This window comes from Hemicordylus capensis, chromosome 2 (assembly GCF_027244095.1).
Source record: "Hemicordylus capensis ecotype Gifberg chromosome 2, rHemCap1.1.pri, whole genome shotgun sequence".
NCBI lineage: Eukaryota > Metazoa > Chordata > Lepidosauria > Squamata > Cordylidae > Hemicordylus > Hemicordylus capensis.
This window is the reverse complement of record NC_069658.1, coordinates 298,564,521-298,581,390: the sequence shown is the minus strand read 5'-3', so window position 1 is coordinate 298,581,390 and position 16,870 is coordinate 298,564,521. Positions and strand designations below refer to the sequence as shown.

At 45.0% G+C, this 16,870-nt stretch overlaps 1 protein-coding gene across 2 annotated transcripts in view; it reads left to right on the top strand.

Annotated features, from left to right (window-relative positions):
* Positions 1 to 14,479, top strand: part of CHST13 (carbohydrate sulfotransferase 13) — a 71,638-nt gene extending 57,159 nt beyond the window's left edge. For both annotated transcript variants that reach the window (XM_053289908.1, XM_053289907.1), the window contains exon 3: positions 11,777 to 14,479. In XM_053289908.1, the coding sequence (XP_053145883.1) occupies positions 11,777 to 12,622 (846 nt within the window). In that variant the 3' untranslated portion in view covers positions 12,623 to 14,479. The remainder of the gene's footprint in view (positions 1 to 11,776) is intronic.
* Positions 14,480 to 16,870: the final 2,391 nt, after the last annotated feature.

The window sequence follows — 16,870 nt, the reverse complement described above, 5'->3', positions numbered from 1 at the left end:
AAACCCAGAAATAACAAGCCCTGTCTATATATGCAAGGAATTCCATAGAGCTTCTAGCTCCGGGCCCCGCTTCCCACACATACTCCCTTGCAGATTGGCTTGGGACATCACATTTTGCTATGGAAATGTGGAGCTCCACTCACAAGAGAATAACACCCCTTCTTTAGTTTGCATGGTTGCTGATGCCAAGGTGAAGGAAAGGCAAGATAGGAATCCCTGATCATGCCAGAGAATGGCTGGCATGCTTGACATTCACCTCAACTTCTAATTCTCTCTTCGTACACATAAACAAATCCAAAGTTGCAGTTCCGAAGTTGTTATCCCAGGAAGGAGTAGTTGTCCTCTCACACCCAGAATTGCCCTTTAGGGATGTGCAAGGTCCAGTGTGCAGCCAGTTCGGTGGTGGGGGAGGGGGGTTACCTTTTAAGGAGCAGAGAGGGTGTCCTTCACCACCCCCCACCGTGTTTCCACTGCCGGCGCTCTTGCCAAAATTGCTGACACAGGACGGCAGTGTACCTCTTTGCCACCCCAGTCAGTGTGAAACCAGAAGTACCCGACACACATGCACACACTGTACACATTTGCTGTATACACATGCTGGCTCCTGAGGATTCCTGATAGCTGTCATTAGTAGCCATTGATAGACCTGTCCTCCATGAATTTATCTAAGCCCTTCTTAAAGCCATTCAGTCTGGTGGCTGTCACCACATCTTGTGGCAGAGAATTCCATGGGTTAATTATTAGGGATGTGCAAATCGATTCGGGTACAAAACGATTTGTACCCAAATCTACCTGTTTTGGATGATTTGTGAACAAAACAAATTGCCCCTGTGCTATCTGGCCAGATTCAGATCCAAAACGAATCGCCCATATTTCGGACCAGAAAAAATTGTAGATTCAGTCCATTTTGTGGTGATCTCTCTTGCTGTCTCCATTTTGTGTCAGGAAAGGTTTTTTGAAAATCCTGCCCTCCCAAGCTTCAGATTGTAGATTTACAATGTGCAACGATTGGCTGGCAATTTCCCCCCTGGTTCCAGATTAGCTCATTTCTATTCAAATCTTGTATTGCCAGGGTGATTCAATACAGGTTCAAATCAAATCGGGGGCAGTGGGGAGTCCATGCACATCCCTATTAATTATGCATTGTGTGAAAAATTACTTCATTCTTTCAGTCCTAAAGTTCTTGGCAATACGTTTCATGGGATAACCCCTGGTTCTAGTGTTATGAGAGAGGGAGGAAATTTTCTTTCTATCCACTCTCTCCACACCATGCATGATTTTATAGACCTCTATCATGTCCCTCGATCACCCCCAGTCACATTATTTTCTAAACTAAAAAGCCCCAGGTGTTGTAGCCTTACTTTGTAAGGAAGTGGGCAGAAAGAGAGCCTAGCTTAAATAGAGGGCTGTTTATGTAACCCTCTCTTTTAAGAGAGAGATTACTTCTTATTTGGAATGGCAGGTGCCAATGGGTGAGTGAGAAAGCAGGACAGACAGAGTAGTTGGAGTAAGCAGGCTTCTTGCCTGTGATAACCCCTGCTAACTGGGCAAAGAGGCACCTTTTACTGTGGTGATTCTCTTTATTTAGCAGGGGGAGAGTAACTGGCCCTATCCACCCCCAGCACAGTACGTCCAGTAACTGTGGCTGGTGTCTATCTTATGTTTCTTTTTCGATTGTGAGCCCTTTGGGGACAGGGATCCATCTTATTTATTTATTATTTCTCTGTGTAAACTGCCCTGAGCCACTTTTGGAAGGGCGGTATAGAAATCGAATTATTATTATTATCTTGTTTACACAGTCAGACAGGTGTTATTGACTGGTTTGTATTATCCAGACATCGAGTCCTTCCCAAGGACCTGGGATGCCAGAATTTTATCATCAGTACTGTTGGTTATTATAGATATCGTCGCACAATATAGGCTGTTCTCAGTAAAGCTGCTTTTTGTAATTGGCTGATGGTGATTTCTGTGGCCCCTATGGTGCTGAAGTGCTCTTCAAGGTCTTTTGGAACTGCACCCAGGGCGCCAATTACCACTGGGATTATTTGGGTCTTTTTCTGCCACAGCCTTTCAATTTCAATTTGTAGAACTTTGTATTTGGTGATTTTTTCTATTTCTTTTTCTTCTATTCTGCTATCCCCTGGTATTGCTATATCGATTATTTTCACTTGTTTTTCTTTCTTCTCGACTACAGTTCTATCTGGTGTATTGTCTGGCAGATGTTTGTATGTTTGTAGTCAGAAGTCCCATAATATTTTTACATCTTCATTTTCTACCACTTTTTCAATTTTATGGTCCCACCAATGTTTGGCTACAGGTAGCTTGTATTTTTTGCAGATGTTCCAGTGTATCATCCCTGCTACCTTGTCATGCCTTTGTTTGTAGTCAGTCTGTGCGATCTTTTTACAACAGCTGATTAGGTGGTCCACTGTTTCATCTGCTTCTTTACAAAGGTGGCACTTACTGTTTGTTGTGGATTTTTCGACTTTTGCTCTTATTGCATTTGTTCTTAGTGCCATTTCTTATTATTTTTTATTTATTTATTTATTTATTTATTTATTTACACACACCAGGGGCATAGCAAGGTTGGAGTAGGTCCAGAGACAATATTTTAAAATGCACCCCCCCAATGAAGCTCAGCTCATGAAGTAAAGAAATCTTAAATGAGGCTGAATAGTGGTAACAAAAAGCATAGTAAAATTTATATATCTATATCTATATATCTATCTATACAACCTATGTGCCACAATAGAACATCATCCTAAATTATTTTTTTAAAGGTTTTGTAAATTGTGGTTGATGCAAGTCATTTAATGGTACTAGAGAAAGACATGCTGTTCTGGTAGCTCCAGGTCTTAACACTCACATCAATTTCAAAGGATGAATACAACTGAAGGAAGCCTGGGCGGGTGTGCAGCTGGGGGAGTCCGTCATGTGACTTGCCTCTGGGGGGCCCCCAAGGCAGTGGGCCCCCAGACAACTGTCTCCCCTTGCCCTATTATAGTTATGCCCCTGATTTACACAGTCAGAGAGGTGCTATTGACTGGTTTGTTTTAGCCAGACATCGAGTCCTTCCCAAGGACCTGGGATGGCTGAATTTTATTATCAATGTTGTTGCTGTTATAATTATAGATATTGTTGCAGAATATAGGCTGTTCCCAGAAAAGCTGCTTTTTGTAATTGGCTGATGGTGATTTCTGTGGCCCCTATGGTGTTGAGGTGCTCTTCAAGGTGTTTTGGAATTGCTGCTGCTGCTGATGATGATGATTATATAACAGTGGCTGACAGCTACCAGGAATCCTCAGGAGCCAGCATGTGTATGCAGCAGTCTGGAACAACATAAGGCCCGGGGACCAGATCTGGTCCTCAGAGACTTTTATACTGGCACCATGGTAGAAATATCCTGCAGCAACATGGCAGCTGGAACTCTCTTTGCAGTTCCATCCTGTGCATGTTTACTTGGAAATACACCCCACAGTGTAACCAGTGAGGCTTACTCCCAATTAAGCATGCCTAGGATTTCAGCTTGAAAGCAACAGCAGTTTAAGGATTGGAGAGAACTTGGCCTTTGTTTGGGGCTGCCATGCACTCCAGGTGGCCCACTGGCTCAGCAGGGACAGGGCCTATTTTCTGGCCAATATCCTTGGTTAAAAACAGTAGGTCACTTGATGGGGGGGGAAGGCGACAAGTGACTAACTGCTTTCATTAATATTTTAAATAATTATTACATTAAAGTTAATGTGCTGAAAATTGACCTCAGCCTTCACATACCAAGTCATAGTTGGTTCTGGCCCACTGTGGCATTTGAGTTGTGCACTCCTGGTATACAGCAAAGGCCTACCTGTGTGCTGCTACAGGAAGACAACCCTGTTTGCAATAAAGGGAGAGCCTTACTGAAATGTTTCAAGGTTTTGTTCTACATAAAGTAAGGGTGTGCACAAACAGTTCATGCTGAGCCTGTTCTCCTCAAACCGGTGCCGGTTCTGGGGTTCAGTTGTGGACTGAACCGGGAGTGGAACGAAACCAGCCCCGGTTCTGGTGAACTGGTTTGGCACGATAAAAACCAGCTCAGTGTGAGAGGGAATAAGGTCCTTACCCAGCCGGTTCTGCTGCCACTCACACTCCCTGCAGCCCCATGCAAGCTCCTCCCCTCCCTTACTGGTTCGGCCCACTTTGATGGTAGAACAGGACCAGGTTCTGGCAGACCCGACCCAGACTGGGCTGGATCGGTTCGGATTCAGACTGAACCAGTCAAACGTGTTCTGTGCATACCCCTAGTAGACAGGATTTTTGTTTCGGATTTGGATTTTGGCTATACCTTTGTTTTAATATTAATCCTGCTTAATCATAGTTCCACAGTCAAAGTTAGGAATGCTGCTTTAGATACAAAATGAAGAGTTGGTTTCAATATATAACAAAATGGATGTTTACACTAATAGCTTTATTGTTGAAATGGAACTGATTGAAGAAAGGTAGTTTTAATTATAATTAATTTACTGAGATTTGTTAAACTGTTCTTCTACCAAAAGTACTCAAAAGAGTACAATGTATAAAAGTTAAAATATGACATTGCAGAGCATTATAAATAGAATTATTGGCTATCTCAGGGATGGTATACCTGAACTGACCCGGAGATCAGGGATATTTTGTATTTGGAGATCTTCGGACACAGGCCCTTAGCAAAGCAATAAGGCTTGTGAGCAGGGAAGGAGCAGCAGCAGAAGTAAACACAACTGGACCGCTTGAGTTCGTGTGTTGAAACCAGAGCTGTCGTTTCCCGCTGTTGTAGAGGAGGGGTCTGCTTTAACTAGTACTGAGGGGAAAGGAGTGGGAGGCTCTTTCTATAAATGGAGGTTGTTCTGTGTTTCCTTAGAGGAAGCAGTTCAGTGGGTGGGAGGTTATAAGAAAGGGAGAGGAAACCCCCAAAGAGAGAATTCAGATCTTGAACTTGTTCCGAGTAGCAAGCCCTGGAGCAGTGCTGTGACCCTGGCATGGCCTGACGTGGCCCTTCCTAACAGATGGCTCCTACAGGAAAGGAACGCAATAACGAGAAGGGAGGGGAATGCTTGAACAGCCGAAGGCAGTCTGTGCTCACATCATTCTGTCCCAGAGTTGACTTTACCCTGCTGAATGCACTTGGCTGGGCATTTGAGGTTCTCCTTTGATGCTTTCCTTCTGCCCTTGTTCTTTGTGCACGCATGCCCACAATCATTTAACAGTTTAGCTGCCCACAGAATCCTGCCATAGGGAAACAGAACAGCGACCATAACACTATCGAATTCAACATATATGTAAGAAAATCCAAAACACACTTAACTTCAAAAGAAGAAACTTCTAAAACAACAACAAATGGAGGGGGAGAGCTGAAAATTAAACTTAGACTGGTCGCCTCTCTAGAATTTATGGAAGTTATTTAAAACTTGTGGTAGGAATGTATGCCACAAAGGGGAAAAAAGGTACCACCAAGTCCAAAAGGATGCCAGCATGACTAACAAGGGGAGTCAAAGAAGTCTTGCACAAATGAGAAGAATACTTTTTAACTTCTTCATAATGCTCTGGAGTAAGAAGCAAGGTGGTCAAGAGGTAAGAAGCAAGGGGGTAAGAAATCCAAACTGTGCCCTGACCTAGTGACTTGTGTGTGGACTTGTGGATGCTTTTTCTCAATGGAAACCATCCATTCATTGAAGAGGAGGCAAAAATAAAAATAAAAATCCTAAATAAAAAGAAGAAGCCATGAACCTAACCAGCTTGGGGCTTCTGGTGGGAGTTGTGGCCCAATGTGCCTTGCCCTCAAACCCACTTTGGGGTGCCCAGGTACCCCCCAAGGGGTCAGATGGGGCAGCCTCAAATCCCCATTATTTCCTATGGGTAAAATGCAAAAAATGGAAAAATCTTCAAATTCATTAAAAATCGCAGGAGCGTCAGATTGGTTTGGGTCATAGTTGGCACCCATGGGTGCCTACCATCCACCCCCTTTTTGTGCCCCTAGTAGGCTGCAATCCAACAGGCAGTGATGCAACTAAGACAACAAACTGCAAACCAAAAAACAAATAACCACAGAGACAGATCTGCCTGCACAACTGCAAAAGCAGGGAAACGAAACCAAAAACCAAACAAAGACCACTGCTACAGCCACAAACAAACACCTAGCAAGACACACTACAGCACAAAGCAGCAAAACCAACCCAGCAGGCAAACTACAAAGAAAGAGGGCGAGGCAAAAACATTGAATGAGAAATTAAAATGCACCTTTTGAGTTTTTTCTACTTTTCTCTTCATGCATATGGTAGTGCCTACAGTAAAGGAAAATCTGCCTCAGACTAGCAGGTCCACCACATCTTTGCTGGAGGCCTCACAGGCCCCAGACACTTGGGGGCACCAGACCACTGACTCATCATTGGTGGTGCATGTGTGTTTGGTGCGTGCATGCATATGTGTGCTAGAATTAAACTGAAGAGAGAAAAGAAAGGGGAGCCTATCTACACATTGCACAAATACATTATTTACAAGTATATACACACACATCTGTCTATACAGCTGTAGTATATATACACATTGCACACATACATTATTTACAAGTATATACACATCCATCTATACAGCTGTAGTAGTATTTACACACCATCTACACAAACCAAAGCTTCCAAAACACTTTCTACACAAAAGAATGAAACCTCTAGTCTTCACCCCACATACCCACACAACAAAAACCTTCATGCATAGACGTGCACACACACATATACACATGCACACAACACTTCCACACAGTTAAAACACATATTCACATATTTATACTTTTACACATTTGCAGTCTGACATTTTTACAAATACACATTTTTATTGATTCTAGTTCAACACTGGTTGAGTGCTGGACTAGGACCGGGGAGACCCAAGTTCAAATCCCCATTCAGCCATGAAACTAGCTGGGTGATTCTGGGCCAGTCACTTCTCTCTCAGCCTAGCCTACTTCACAGGGTTGTTGTGAGGAGAAACTTAAGTATGTAGTACACCGCTCTGGGCTCCTTGGAGGAAGAGCGGGATATAAAATGTAAATTAATAATACTGTCCCCACTGCCTCCCCCCAGGTCACCTATGTACATGCGCAAAAACTTACATATGTACAAATGTAAATATTTACAAATCTACGTATTTGCAAATATAGTGCTACACACACACACACACACACACACACACACCCGCCTCGTGTTTGTGTGTATGCCCACAACCCACCGAGTGCTGCTGGTCAGGTGGAACCAGGGGAATGTTCAGCATCACAGGTTATGCCAGTCGGTGGGTGTGTCATGTCACAGCACGAGCGGCATGCTTTGACATGGCACAGCTGAAGAAAGAAGAGGGGAGGGTTAGGATGAGCTATTGCCGGGCAGGTGACCGACACCATGGATCAGCAATGGGGCAATCACTCAGCTCAACTTCCAGCTCAGGGTAGCCGAGCAGGGAGAGGTTAACATTAAGGAAAGCCAACTGCTCAACCGAGCCAGGGTCCAACTGGGACTGAGTGGGTGTGGGACGTACTGGAGCCAAAGGCAGCACTTGAGGTCTCCTCTGTCTCCGGGCCCCACCAGTGAGTAATTAGGGCTAGGAAAGCAGCATGCATTCTACTCACACTGTTCTACAGATCAGTGGTGGAATGCACGCTGGTGCCAGGCAATTTGAACCGGTTCAAATTCAAACCTGTTTGCACATTCCTACTGGAGAGCGAGGTAGACCTATTTCTCTTATTTATGCTCCCCTGCTCCGTATTTAGTCTTTGTGTGTGTGTGTGTAGGCACCTAACCTTTAGAATCCCATAGAGGTGAGGTTTCATTATTTACAGTTTCTGTATTTGCGCCTATGGGCAAGAATGGAACCCCCACGAATAACGAGGGCCACCTGTACTATGCACAGTTCTGGTCAGCAAATCTCAAAAAGGATATTGTAGAGCTGGGAAAGGTGCAGAAGAGAACAGTCAAAATGATCAGGATACTGGAGTACATTCTCTCTCTGAACACAGTTGCAGGGAAGCAGTGGTGGGAGAGGGCTAGTGTCCCCCCCCCAAAAAAGTAGTTGCTTCCCCCACTTGCCTCCCCACTTCTATTCCAGAGATTTAACATGTGGGACACAGATCACCCACCCCACCCCACTTTGCCTTTTCTGTGCACCCCTACTCAGTTGTGTTTCCCCCCCCTGGTGCTGCCAGTGCTTCATATCTGCTTGTGGGCTTCCTAAAGGCATCTGGCTGGTCCCTGTGGGAAACAGGCTGCTGGGCTAGCAAGGCAAGCCTCTTCTTATGTTCTTATATGTAATAGCTAGACTGTCACGTGGGGTTATTTTTAGATTTGTTCCCCCTTCCCCAGTGGAAGTGTCAAATGTCCATAGAAATCAATGGAAAAATCTAGCATGTCGGTGTAGCTGTGATTGGGCACTGGTGTCTTTACCCAGAAACAAAAGATAAGTAGCAAAGACAGAAGTTCCTACATATATATATATATATATATATATATATATATATATATATATATATATATATTTAATGCATTTAGGCATTCAGAGGTGCTTGATTTCTTCAGGGACAACAATGGAGTACAAGGCATGCTGGATTGGGGCTGGTACAGGGCAAAGAGGGCAGTTTAAGATGACTGATCTTTGCTGCAACCTGAGGGAGTGTACGGAGGGAATTGGCTGGAAATTCAGACGAGCCTCTAAGCGGCAATATCGACAGTGGATTGCATGACAGAGCTATGGTAAGCCACTCTGGCTGAGTTCAGACGTACATTATAACCACAGTTGTAGCTGGCTGAAGTTGTAACTGCAGTATGCCCAAGCACGCAAAACTACAGTTATGGGCCAAAAGCTAACTCTGGTTTGCCTTGCCAAACTCCTATTGGAACCTTCGGTTATCTCTAAGTTTCGCTGCCAACTGAGGTTCTGCCGCTGAAGCATTACACCCGAATGCTGACTCTGCTATAACCACGGTTTCATGCCTATTCCAAACTCCAATCATAGAGGCGACGGGAATGTGCCTCAGTGGCTGGGCAGCAGGTGGGGGGTCTCCCATCTCCTTCAACTGGCTGGCCATGGTTTGGGGAATGTTGGCAGTGTGATTTGGAGTTAACTGAACAGAAACCTTGGCCATGCTTAACTTCAGTTAACTCATACGTCTGAACTGGGCCACTGTAAGCCTTTTATCATAGCCACAGATCTCTGGGTAGGACAGGGTTAACCAAGGGATCCACAGTCAGCTGGGGAGCCAGGAGATCTCCCAACCCAGCAGCTCTGAACTGTGTAGCCTAGATCCGCTACCCAGATTAAAAGTTAGGTAGGGGGAAACCTGAGTCATTTCCCCCTCCTCTTAAAAAAAATATTATGAGCACTTTGGGTACAGGGAACCATTTTTTAAATTTATATCTATGTAAACCACTTCGGGGACTTTTGTTAAAAAGCAGTATATAAATATTTGTTGTATTTGTACCCTAGTTTCTTTTCTGGCTGGCTGTGCTGCCACACAGCTTTAAAATTCTTCCAGGCAGGCAGTGGCCATGCTAACCATAGAGTCTTTTGGCTTGTGGGGCCAGGGACAGGAGAACTGCTGCAGTGCTGAGCACTGCCTCTCCACTGCTCCCAGAGTGCCTTGTGATATACTGTACGTGGAGGCCCCAACTCTTGATTTCAGAAATGGAGAACACTGCTGTGGCATCCATGTGGGAGTGTGAGTTGCAAAGCCCTAAGGAGGCTCTGGTTTTCTGGGAGGTAGGAGTGTGCCTTCCCTCCAGCCTACCCCCATATGGTCATGAGCATTAGCCCTGCCTCTCAGCCACACACACATGCCTCACCTGCAATGTAGGAATTATGGACTGAATTACCACTGGCATTAGCATCTATCTATCTATCTATCTATCTATCTATCTATCTATCTATCTATCTATCTATCTATCACAGCTATGCTAAAATTCTGGATTTCTCCACTGATTTCTAAGGGCAGTTCTCATTTCTGGCCTAGAGAGAACAAAAACAAAAGGCTTCTGATGTGAACCCAGCAGTTTCCTGTCCAGATAATGAGATGAGTTAATCTGTATTTTCTTATCTCTGTGCTCCTCACAGAAATCCAGGAGAAAGGGCATGACAATTTTAACCAGCTTAGTATAGATATGCCCTGTGCAACTGCCTTTGCACTACAAAATGAATACCTGAAGCTTATCCCACCTCACTGACTATTTATTTGATTGATTGATTGATTGATTATATACCACCCTTCCAAAAATGACTATGACATGAATTATTAGAATATTTCTTTTAGACTAGCTTTTCTGCTCACACAGCCTCCATTTGGCAAGCCTGATTTCTCCTGCTCTCTGCCAGCTACTGTAGTTTATTACAGCCATTCAAAGGACTGTGGCGAGCCTCAGGATGGGGAACTAATGAAGCAGCAGCTAGGCCTTTTCCTCCTATTTGCTTTTCACTATTTGCCTTCCCACTTCTGTTTTCTCTGTTTTTGAATTCCCACCTCACTCCAGCTGCCTGGGTTAATTAAAACCACCAAAGCAAAGGAATTTGTAGTTAAGGCAGAGAAATGTTCCTCTGCCTGATGGTCTTCCTCATCTCAACCCCTAGAAGACCACTGCAATAAAATTTAAGAGACTCAGAAAATCATGCTCTTTCTGTCTGGAAGGAATGCCATCCCTTCTTGCTGGTCTCACTATTTATGCTAAAATCACTTATCACATGTAAGAATACGTTCCCTTCAGGGGCATAGCTAGGATAGAGGGAGCCTGTGCTCACCCCTCTTCCCGGTGGCCCCCGGAGGGAGGGATATAATGAAGAACATAGGGAGGGGTGGAGCTAGTGGGCCTTCAGGAGCTGCAGAGCCCAGGTTCTTTGAACCCATCCACTCAATGATAGCTACACCCCTGGTTCCCTTCTTTTACAGCTTTGTTGCTAACCCATAAAGAGATAGGAAATGTGTGTTAGGGGCAGTTAGACTGTGAAAGGTGATCCTGTGAAGAGCACTTTTAAAGATCTCCAGACTTGACATCAGACTACCTCCAGACTTGACTTCTGCAATGCGGTCTATGTGGGGCTGCCTTTATATGCAATCCGGAAGCTTCAGTTGGTACAGAACGCAGCGGCCAGGTTGGTCTCTGGGTCATCTCGAAGAGACCACATCACTCCTTTGTTGATAGTTACACTGGCTGCCAATAGGTTTCCGGGCAAAATACAAAGTGCTTGTCATAACTTATAAAGCCCTAAATGACTTAGGCCCTGGGTATCTAAGAGAACGTCTTCTTCATTATGATCCCCACCGCCCATTGAGGCCATCCAGAGAGGTCCGTCTCCAGTTGCCACCAGCTTGGCTGGTGGCCATACGGGGAAGGGCTTTCTCGGTTGCTGCCCCGCGACTATGGAATGCACTTCCTGCTGAGATACGATCCTCCTTGTCTCTGACAATTTTTAGAAAGCATTTGAAAACCCACTTCTTCACCCAAGCTTTTTCTGTCCTTTAAATGTTAAGGTTTTAATTCATGGTTGATTTTTAAATTGTTAAATTGTTTTAAGTTTTTGTATATATTTTAACTTGTTTTATACTATTGTTAACCAGAGACAAAAGTTTGGGGCAGTGTACAAATGTAATTAATTAATTAATTAAATAAAAGGACACAGAGTGCTTCAATCTCCTTAATACTTAAACGTTTGTGGCATTGAGCGGGGAAGTGACTTGAAACTAGTTGCATGAGCTCAGCTGCCTACACTAAGTGACTCTTTCCCTCTTGTGTCTCCTCAGTTTGAGCAGTCCTCTCTGCAGGTGACTCACCAACAGAGGCGGGAATTGCTGAACAACGTGTGCAATCGCTACACCCGCAAGCGGCGCCTCCTTACTGCTGATGACTTGCGCCACCTGGTGGTCGATGATGTCCATGGGCTGCTCTACTGTTACGTCCCCAAAGTGGCCTGCACTAACTGGAAGCGAGTCATGATGGTCTTAACAGGGCAGGGCAAATATCAAGACCCGTTGGATATCCCGGCCAACGAAGCCCACGTATCATCCAACCTGCGCATGCTCTCTGAGTATAGTACTCCTGAGATCAACTACCGCTTGCGTAACTACCTCAAGTTCATCTTTGTGCGGGAACCTTTTGAACGGCTGGTTTCAGCCTATCGCAACAAGTTCACCCGTAGCTACAACACGGCGTTCCATAAGCGCTACGGGACAAAGATAATCCGCCGGCATCGGCAGAACCCTAGCAAAGAGGCCCTGGAGCATGGCCACGATGTACATTTTGAGGAGTTTGTGTACTACTTGCTGGATCCACGGACACAGCATGAGGAGCCTTTCAATGAGCACTGGGAGCGGGTGCACTCCCTCTGCCACCCGTGCATCATCCACTACGATGTAGTGGGCAAGTATGAGACATTGACTGAGGATGCCAACTACATCCTGCGGCTGGTTGGGGCTGACGCAGGCGTCAAGTTCCCATCCTCCTCCAAGACCACCAGGACCAATGACGACATGACAGCCAAGTTCTTCCAGAACATCAGCCCCTTCTACCAAAGAAGACTATTTAATTTATACAAAATGGATTACTTGCTCTTCAACTACTCCATCCCTTCTTATTTACACATCCGATGAGGCTGGTGACCCTGTACCTCCTGCACCGTGTCTGACTTTTGCTGCCAACCACAGAACCTAGACAGGAGATACGTCTCCTTCCCCACTTAACCCCGCCCCCCCCGCCCTCGCTGTGATGGACAATCTTGTTAGATTCCAGTGTAACAGTGCTGCCACTGTTCTGTCTCTTCCTCTCCCTGTTCCCATAAAAGGAATCTACTTCTGTTTGTTTACCCTTCCTATCCCTCAGCCAAAGAGCGTTGTTTTCAGGAAGTCCTGGAATTGTGGCCTTGTGTCCGGAGATGGAAGAGTCAATCAGGAACAGCCGGAGAAGAAATAAAATATGTATTTTTCTCTCTCTGTGTGAACATTCCCTTAAGTCTCTCTCTTCCTCATGGATTGGAGCATTTGAGCCAAAAAATGTCTTGTAAACAATGCCTTAGTATATGAACTAGACATTTTTGTGTGTGTGAGACGAAGCCAATTTCATTTCCCCTTCTCCATTTTCTCTCTCAATTGGCATTTGATATAACAGGGCACCTTCTTCTGGCACTACCAACCAAATTCTACTCCCATGCAAATTCCATTGGCAAGCGTAGGGATGGTGCTGGAGTAGTGCTTAGTCAAGTGTGTGTGTGTGTGTGTGTGTGTGTGTGTGTGTGTGTGTGTGTGTGTGTGTGCACGTGAATGTCCTGACCAAAATAATATTTATTGACTTGCTTCCATCTTTTTTTAAAAAGAAAGAGCACGTATTGATTGTGTGAAGAGGTTGCTTTCTCTCTCTCTTTTACTCCACCTAGCAAATGGTGAGACTAGCCTATCTAAACTCCAGAACTGGACTCTTTAGCTGAAGCTGCTGGAGAGTTCCTCCTCCCATGTGGTCCATCTGCTAAATATAAGTGCTATCTGGTTGCCACTCTTTCCCTTGACTTCTGCCTTGTTCGTGTTATGCTTCAACTCTGATTCATACTCTCCCCCTGAAGATTGTTTTAAAAACCCTGAACTCTTGTCCCAGTTGCTTGGCCCAGGCCTGAAGCTGCTGCCCCAGTTAGACCCCTTTGGCTGACTCATGGGGATGAGCCTCTCTTGGAATTGTATCTGAAATGAACCTGAATGTCTGGCCCTGAATTGAATGAAAAGAGGTGGGCTTGGAAAGGTAGGCTTGTTTTGGAATTCTGGTTTTAAACTGGATCTGGTACAGGATTGGGTAAAGAAAAGAAATTTGATCAGGGCTGCTCTCTTCTGTCCCCCAGTGGCTGTTGCTGGTATCTATCTTATGTTTAATTTTAGATTGTAAGTCCTTTGAGGACAGGGATCCATCTTTATTTATTTTTAATTTTTCTGTGTAAATCGCTTTGGGAACTTTTGTTGAAAATACAAACTTATGTACATTTGTTGAAAGTACATAAATATTTGTCGTAGTTGTCATCATAGTCCCTGCCCCTACTGTTGCATACGTTTACTTTCCTTTAAGTTTGGATCATGTCATTGGCAAGGAATAGGTTCAGGGTCTGCACACTAGTTATTGTTCCCATCCAAAGCAACTGCTTTCTTTTTCTGTGCCAAGTTATCTTCAAGGGTGCCAATTTATTTTGCTGCAAACAGTTTAGGAATCCTGAGGAAGAGTATGCACTCTAAGATGGGAGAGGCAGAAAACTTTATTTGGTGTGATGATGTAGGATTTGGAAAGGATAAATTGTGTAAGGGGACATATTGCTTGTGGGGGTTCTCGGGAGAAAGGAGAGAGGGGGGCATTTAACATTGTCAATCTGCCTGGCTTTGGAGCATTTGTACTTGAAGAGACAAACCCAGAATTGTACATTTGAATAAGTCCAAATGGACAGGTTTGCTTCAATAAAGCAGTATTTTTTTCCTCTACTATCTGACATTCATTTTTGTCTGTGTGCACAGGGTACCATCTCTGTAATGTAAATTGATTGATAACGGGATTACTGGACCATGTTCTAATTTCTGGTGCAAATATTGACTTGTACTAAATCTTCAGTGTGCTTGAATAGACTGTTAATTAATAATAATAATAATAATAAAAACACAACTTTATTTGTTAGCTGCCCCGTAACAGATTGTTCTCTCGGTGGCTCACAACACAACATTAAAACATAGAATAAAACACATAAAACTCATCAAATCACAACACACACACACACACACACACACAATCTAAAACAATGTAAAAACTTTTAAAATCAATTTTAAAAATCACAATTTAAAATGCCTGAATGAACAAAAAGGTCTTTACCTGGCATCTAAAAGAACAAAGTGATGAGGCCAGGTGAACTTCACTGGGGAGGCTATTCCATAAACAGAGTGCAACCACCGAAAAGGCCCTCTCCCTCGTGGCCACCCGCCTCACCTGGTTTGGTAGGGGCATTGGGAGAAGGGCCTCTGAAGAAAATCTCAAGGTCCAAGTTGGGACATATGGGGCAAGGCACTCTCTCAGGCAACCTGGTCCCAAGCCATTTAGTGCTTTAAAAACATAACTTAAGAATAGCCCTGCTGGATCAGGCCCCAAAGCCCGTCTAGTCCAGCATCTTGTTTGACACAGTGGCCCACCGGATGCCTCTGAGAAGCCCAAAGGCAAGTCTCAACTTGTTCACCCTCCACTCGATTACTGCATCCAGGCCCTGATTCAGCACAGTCACCACCTCACCTGCGTCTGATTAAAAAGAGAGACATACTGATGACACCTCAGGCCAAATCTTTGGATGGCCTCTCTCAGAGGTTTCATGTAGATGTTAAACAGCAAAGGGGAAAGCATGGAACCTTGCAGAACCCCATAGCATCACTGCTGAGGGGTTGAACAGTCACCCCTCCAGGACCGCCTCTTGGAAATGGGCCTCGAGGTAGGAGTAGAACCACTTGCTGTCATGCCCCCACTCGAGGACATGGGAGAGGAGTGGGAGGCAGGTGACTTCCTAGAAAGTGGAGAGGCGCCTGAGGAGGAGCAGGCTGGTAATGTGAATGGGGAGGTCATTGAGACAGGCCAGGGTGAGTGTTTGGCGCAGGAGGGGCCAGCAGGGCTGGGTGGAGAGAAGGGTCAGGATCTGAGCCCGAGTTTGAACAGCCACTATCTCCTCGAGAACACAGATGGGGAAAACGTCAGCAGCAGTTGAGGGAATTACGAAGGAGTAGTCGGCTTGGGTGGTGAGAAAGCAGAAGCTGGATTGAATCTATGGCAGCTGGCAGGGGTGGAGTGTTTATTAAGTGCGTGTAGCTGCTTAGCCAGTGTTGATTAAGTGCGTGTAGCTGCTTGAGCTACTGGCTATTGTGACATATATTTCTGGCCAGCGTCTTCCATCGAGTGAGCTTGTGACACCTGCAAGCAGAGTGGTTCCCACACCCAACTCCACCAGCCTATCCAAAAGAATACCATGGCCAATAGGGATGTGCACAAAATGGGTTTGGCCTGTTTGGTTACCCAATTCGAACCTGGGTAGGGAGGTTCAGTTTTGGCTTTGCTTGGAAACCGCACTCCGCCCCACCCCACCCCACCCCCAGGTTTGGTTCTAATTCAAACCCAACTCGAACCAGTTCTAAAAGTTTCTACATGGGGTATAACAGGGACTCAAACCATCCCATTATTCCCTATGTATAGCACCTAGGGGAACAAAGCTGGAGTGGATTGTAGGCACCCAGGGGTGCCTACCACCCACTGAACCCCAAAGCAATCGGACACTCCTGTGATTTTTTTAATGAGTTTTAAAAGATTTTTCTATTTTTTGCATTTTCCCCATAGGAAATAATGGGTACTCTAACCGGCCCATTATTTCCTATGCAGAGCACCTAGGGGCACAAACCTAGCAACAAAGAGAGCACCTAGAGGCACGAACCCCAAAGCAATCAGCCACTCCTCTGGTTTTAATGATTTTTTGAATACCTTTCAAATTTTTGCATTTTCCCCATAGGGAATAATGGGGACTTGAACTGGCCCATTATTCCCTATGCACAACACCTAGGGGCACAAACCCAGGGTGGGTTAGGGTTAGGGATAACCCTGACCCTAACCCTGGGTGCCTACCACCCACCAAACCCCAAAGCAGTTGGACACTCCTGTGATTTTAGATCTTTTTGTCGTTGTTGAAGATTTTTCAATCTTCTGCATTTTTCTCATAGGGAATAATGGGGATTTGAGGATGCACCAATTGCCCCCCTGGGGTGCCTGGACACCAAAGTGGGTTGCAATGCAATGAATGCCATAGGGAAACAGAACAGCAGCTGTGAACTCAGAATTCACAGAGTTCACTGTGA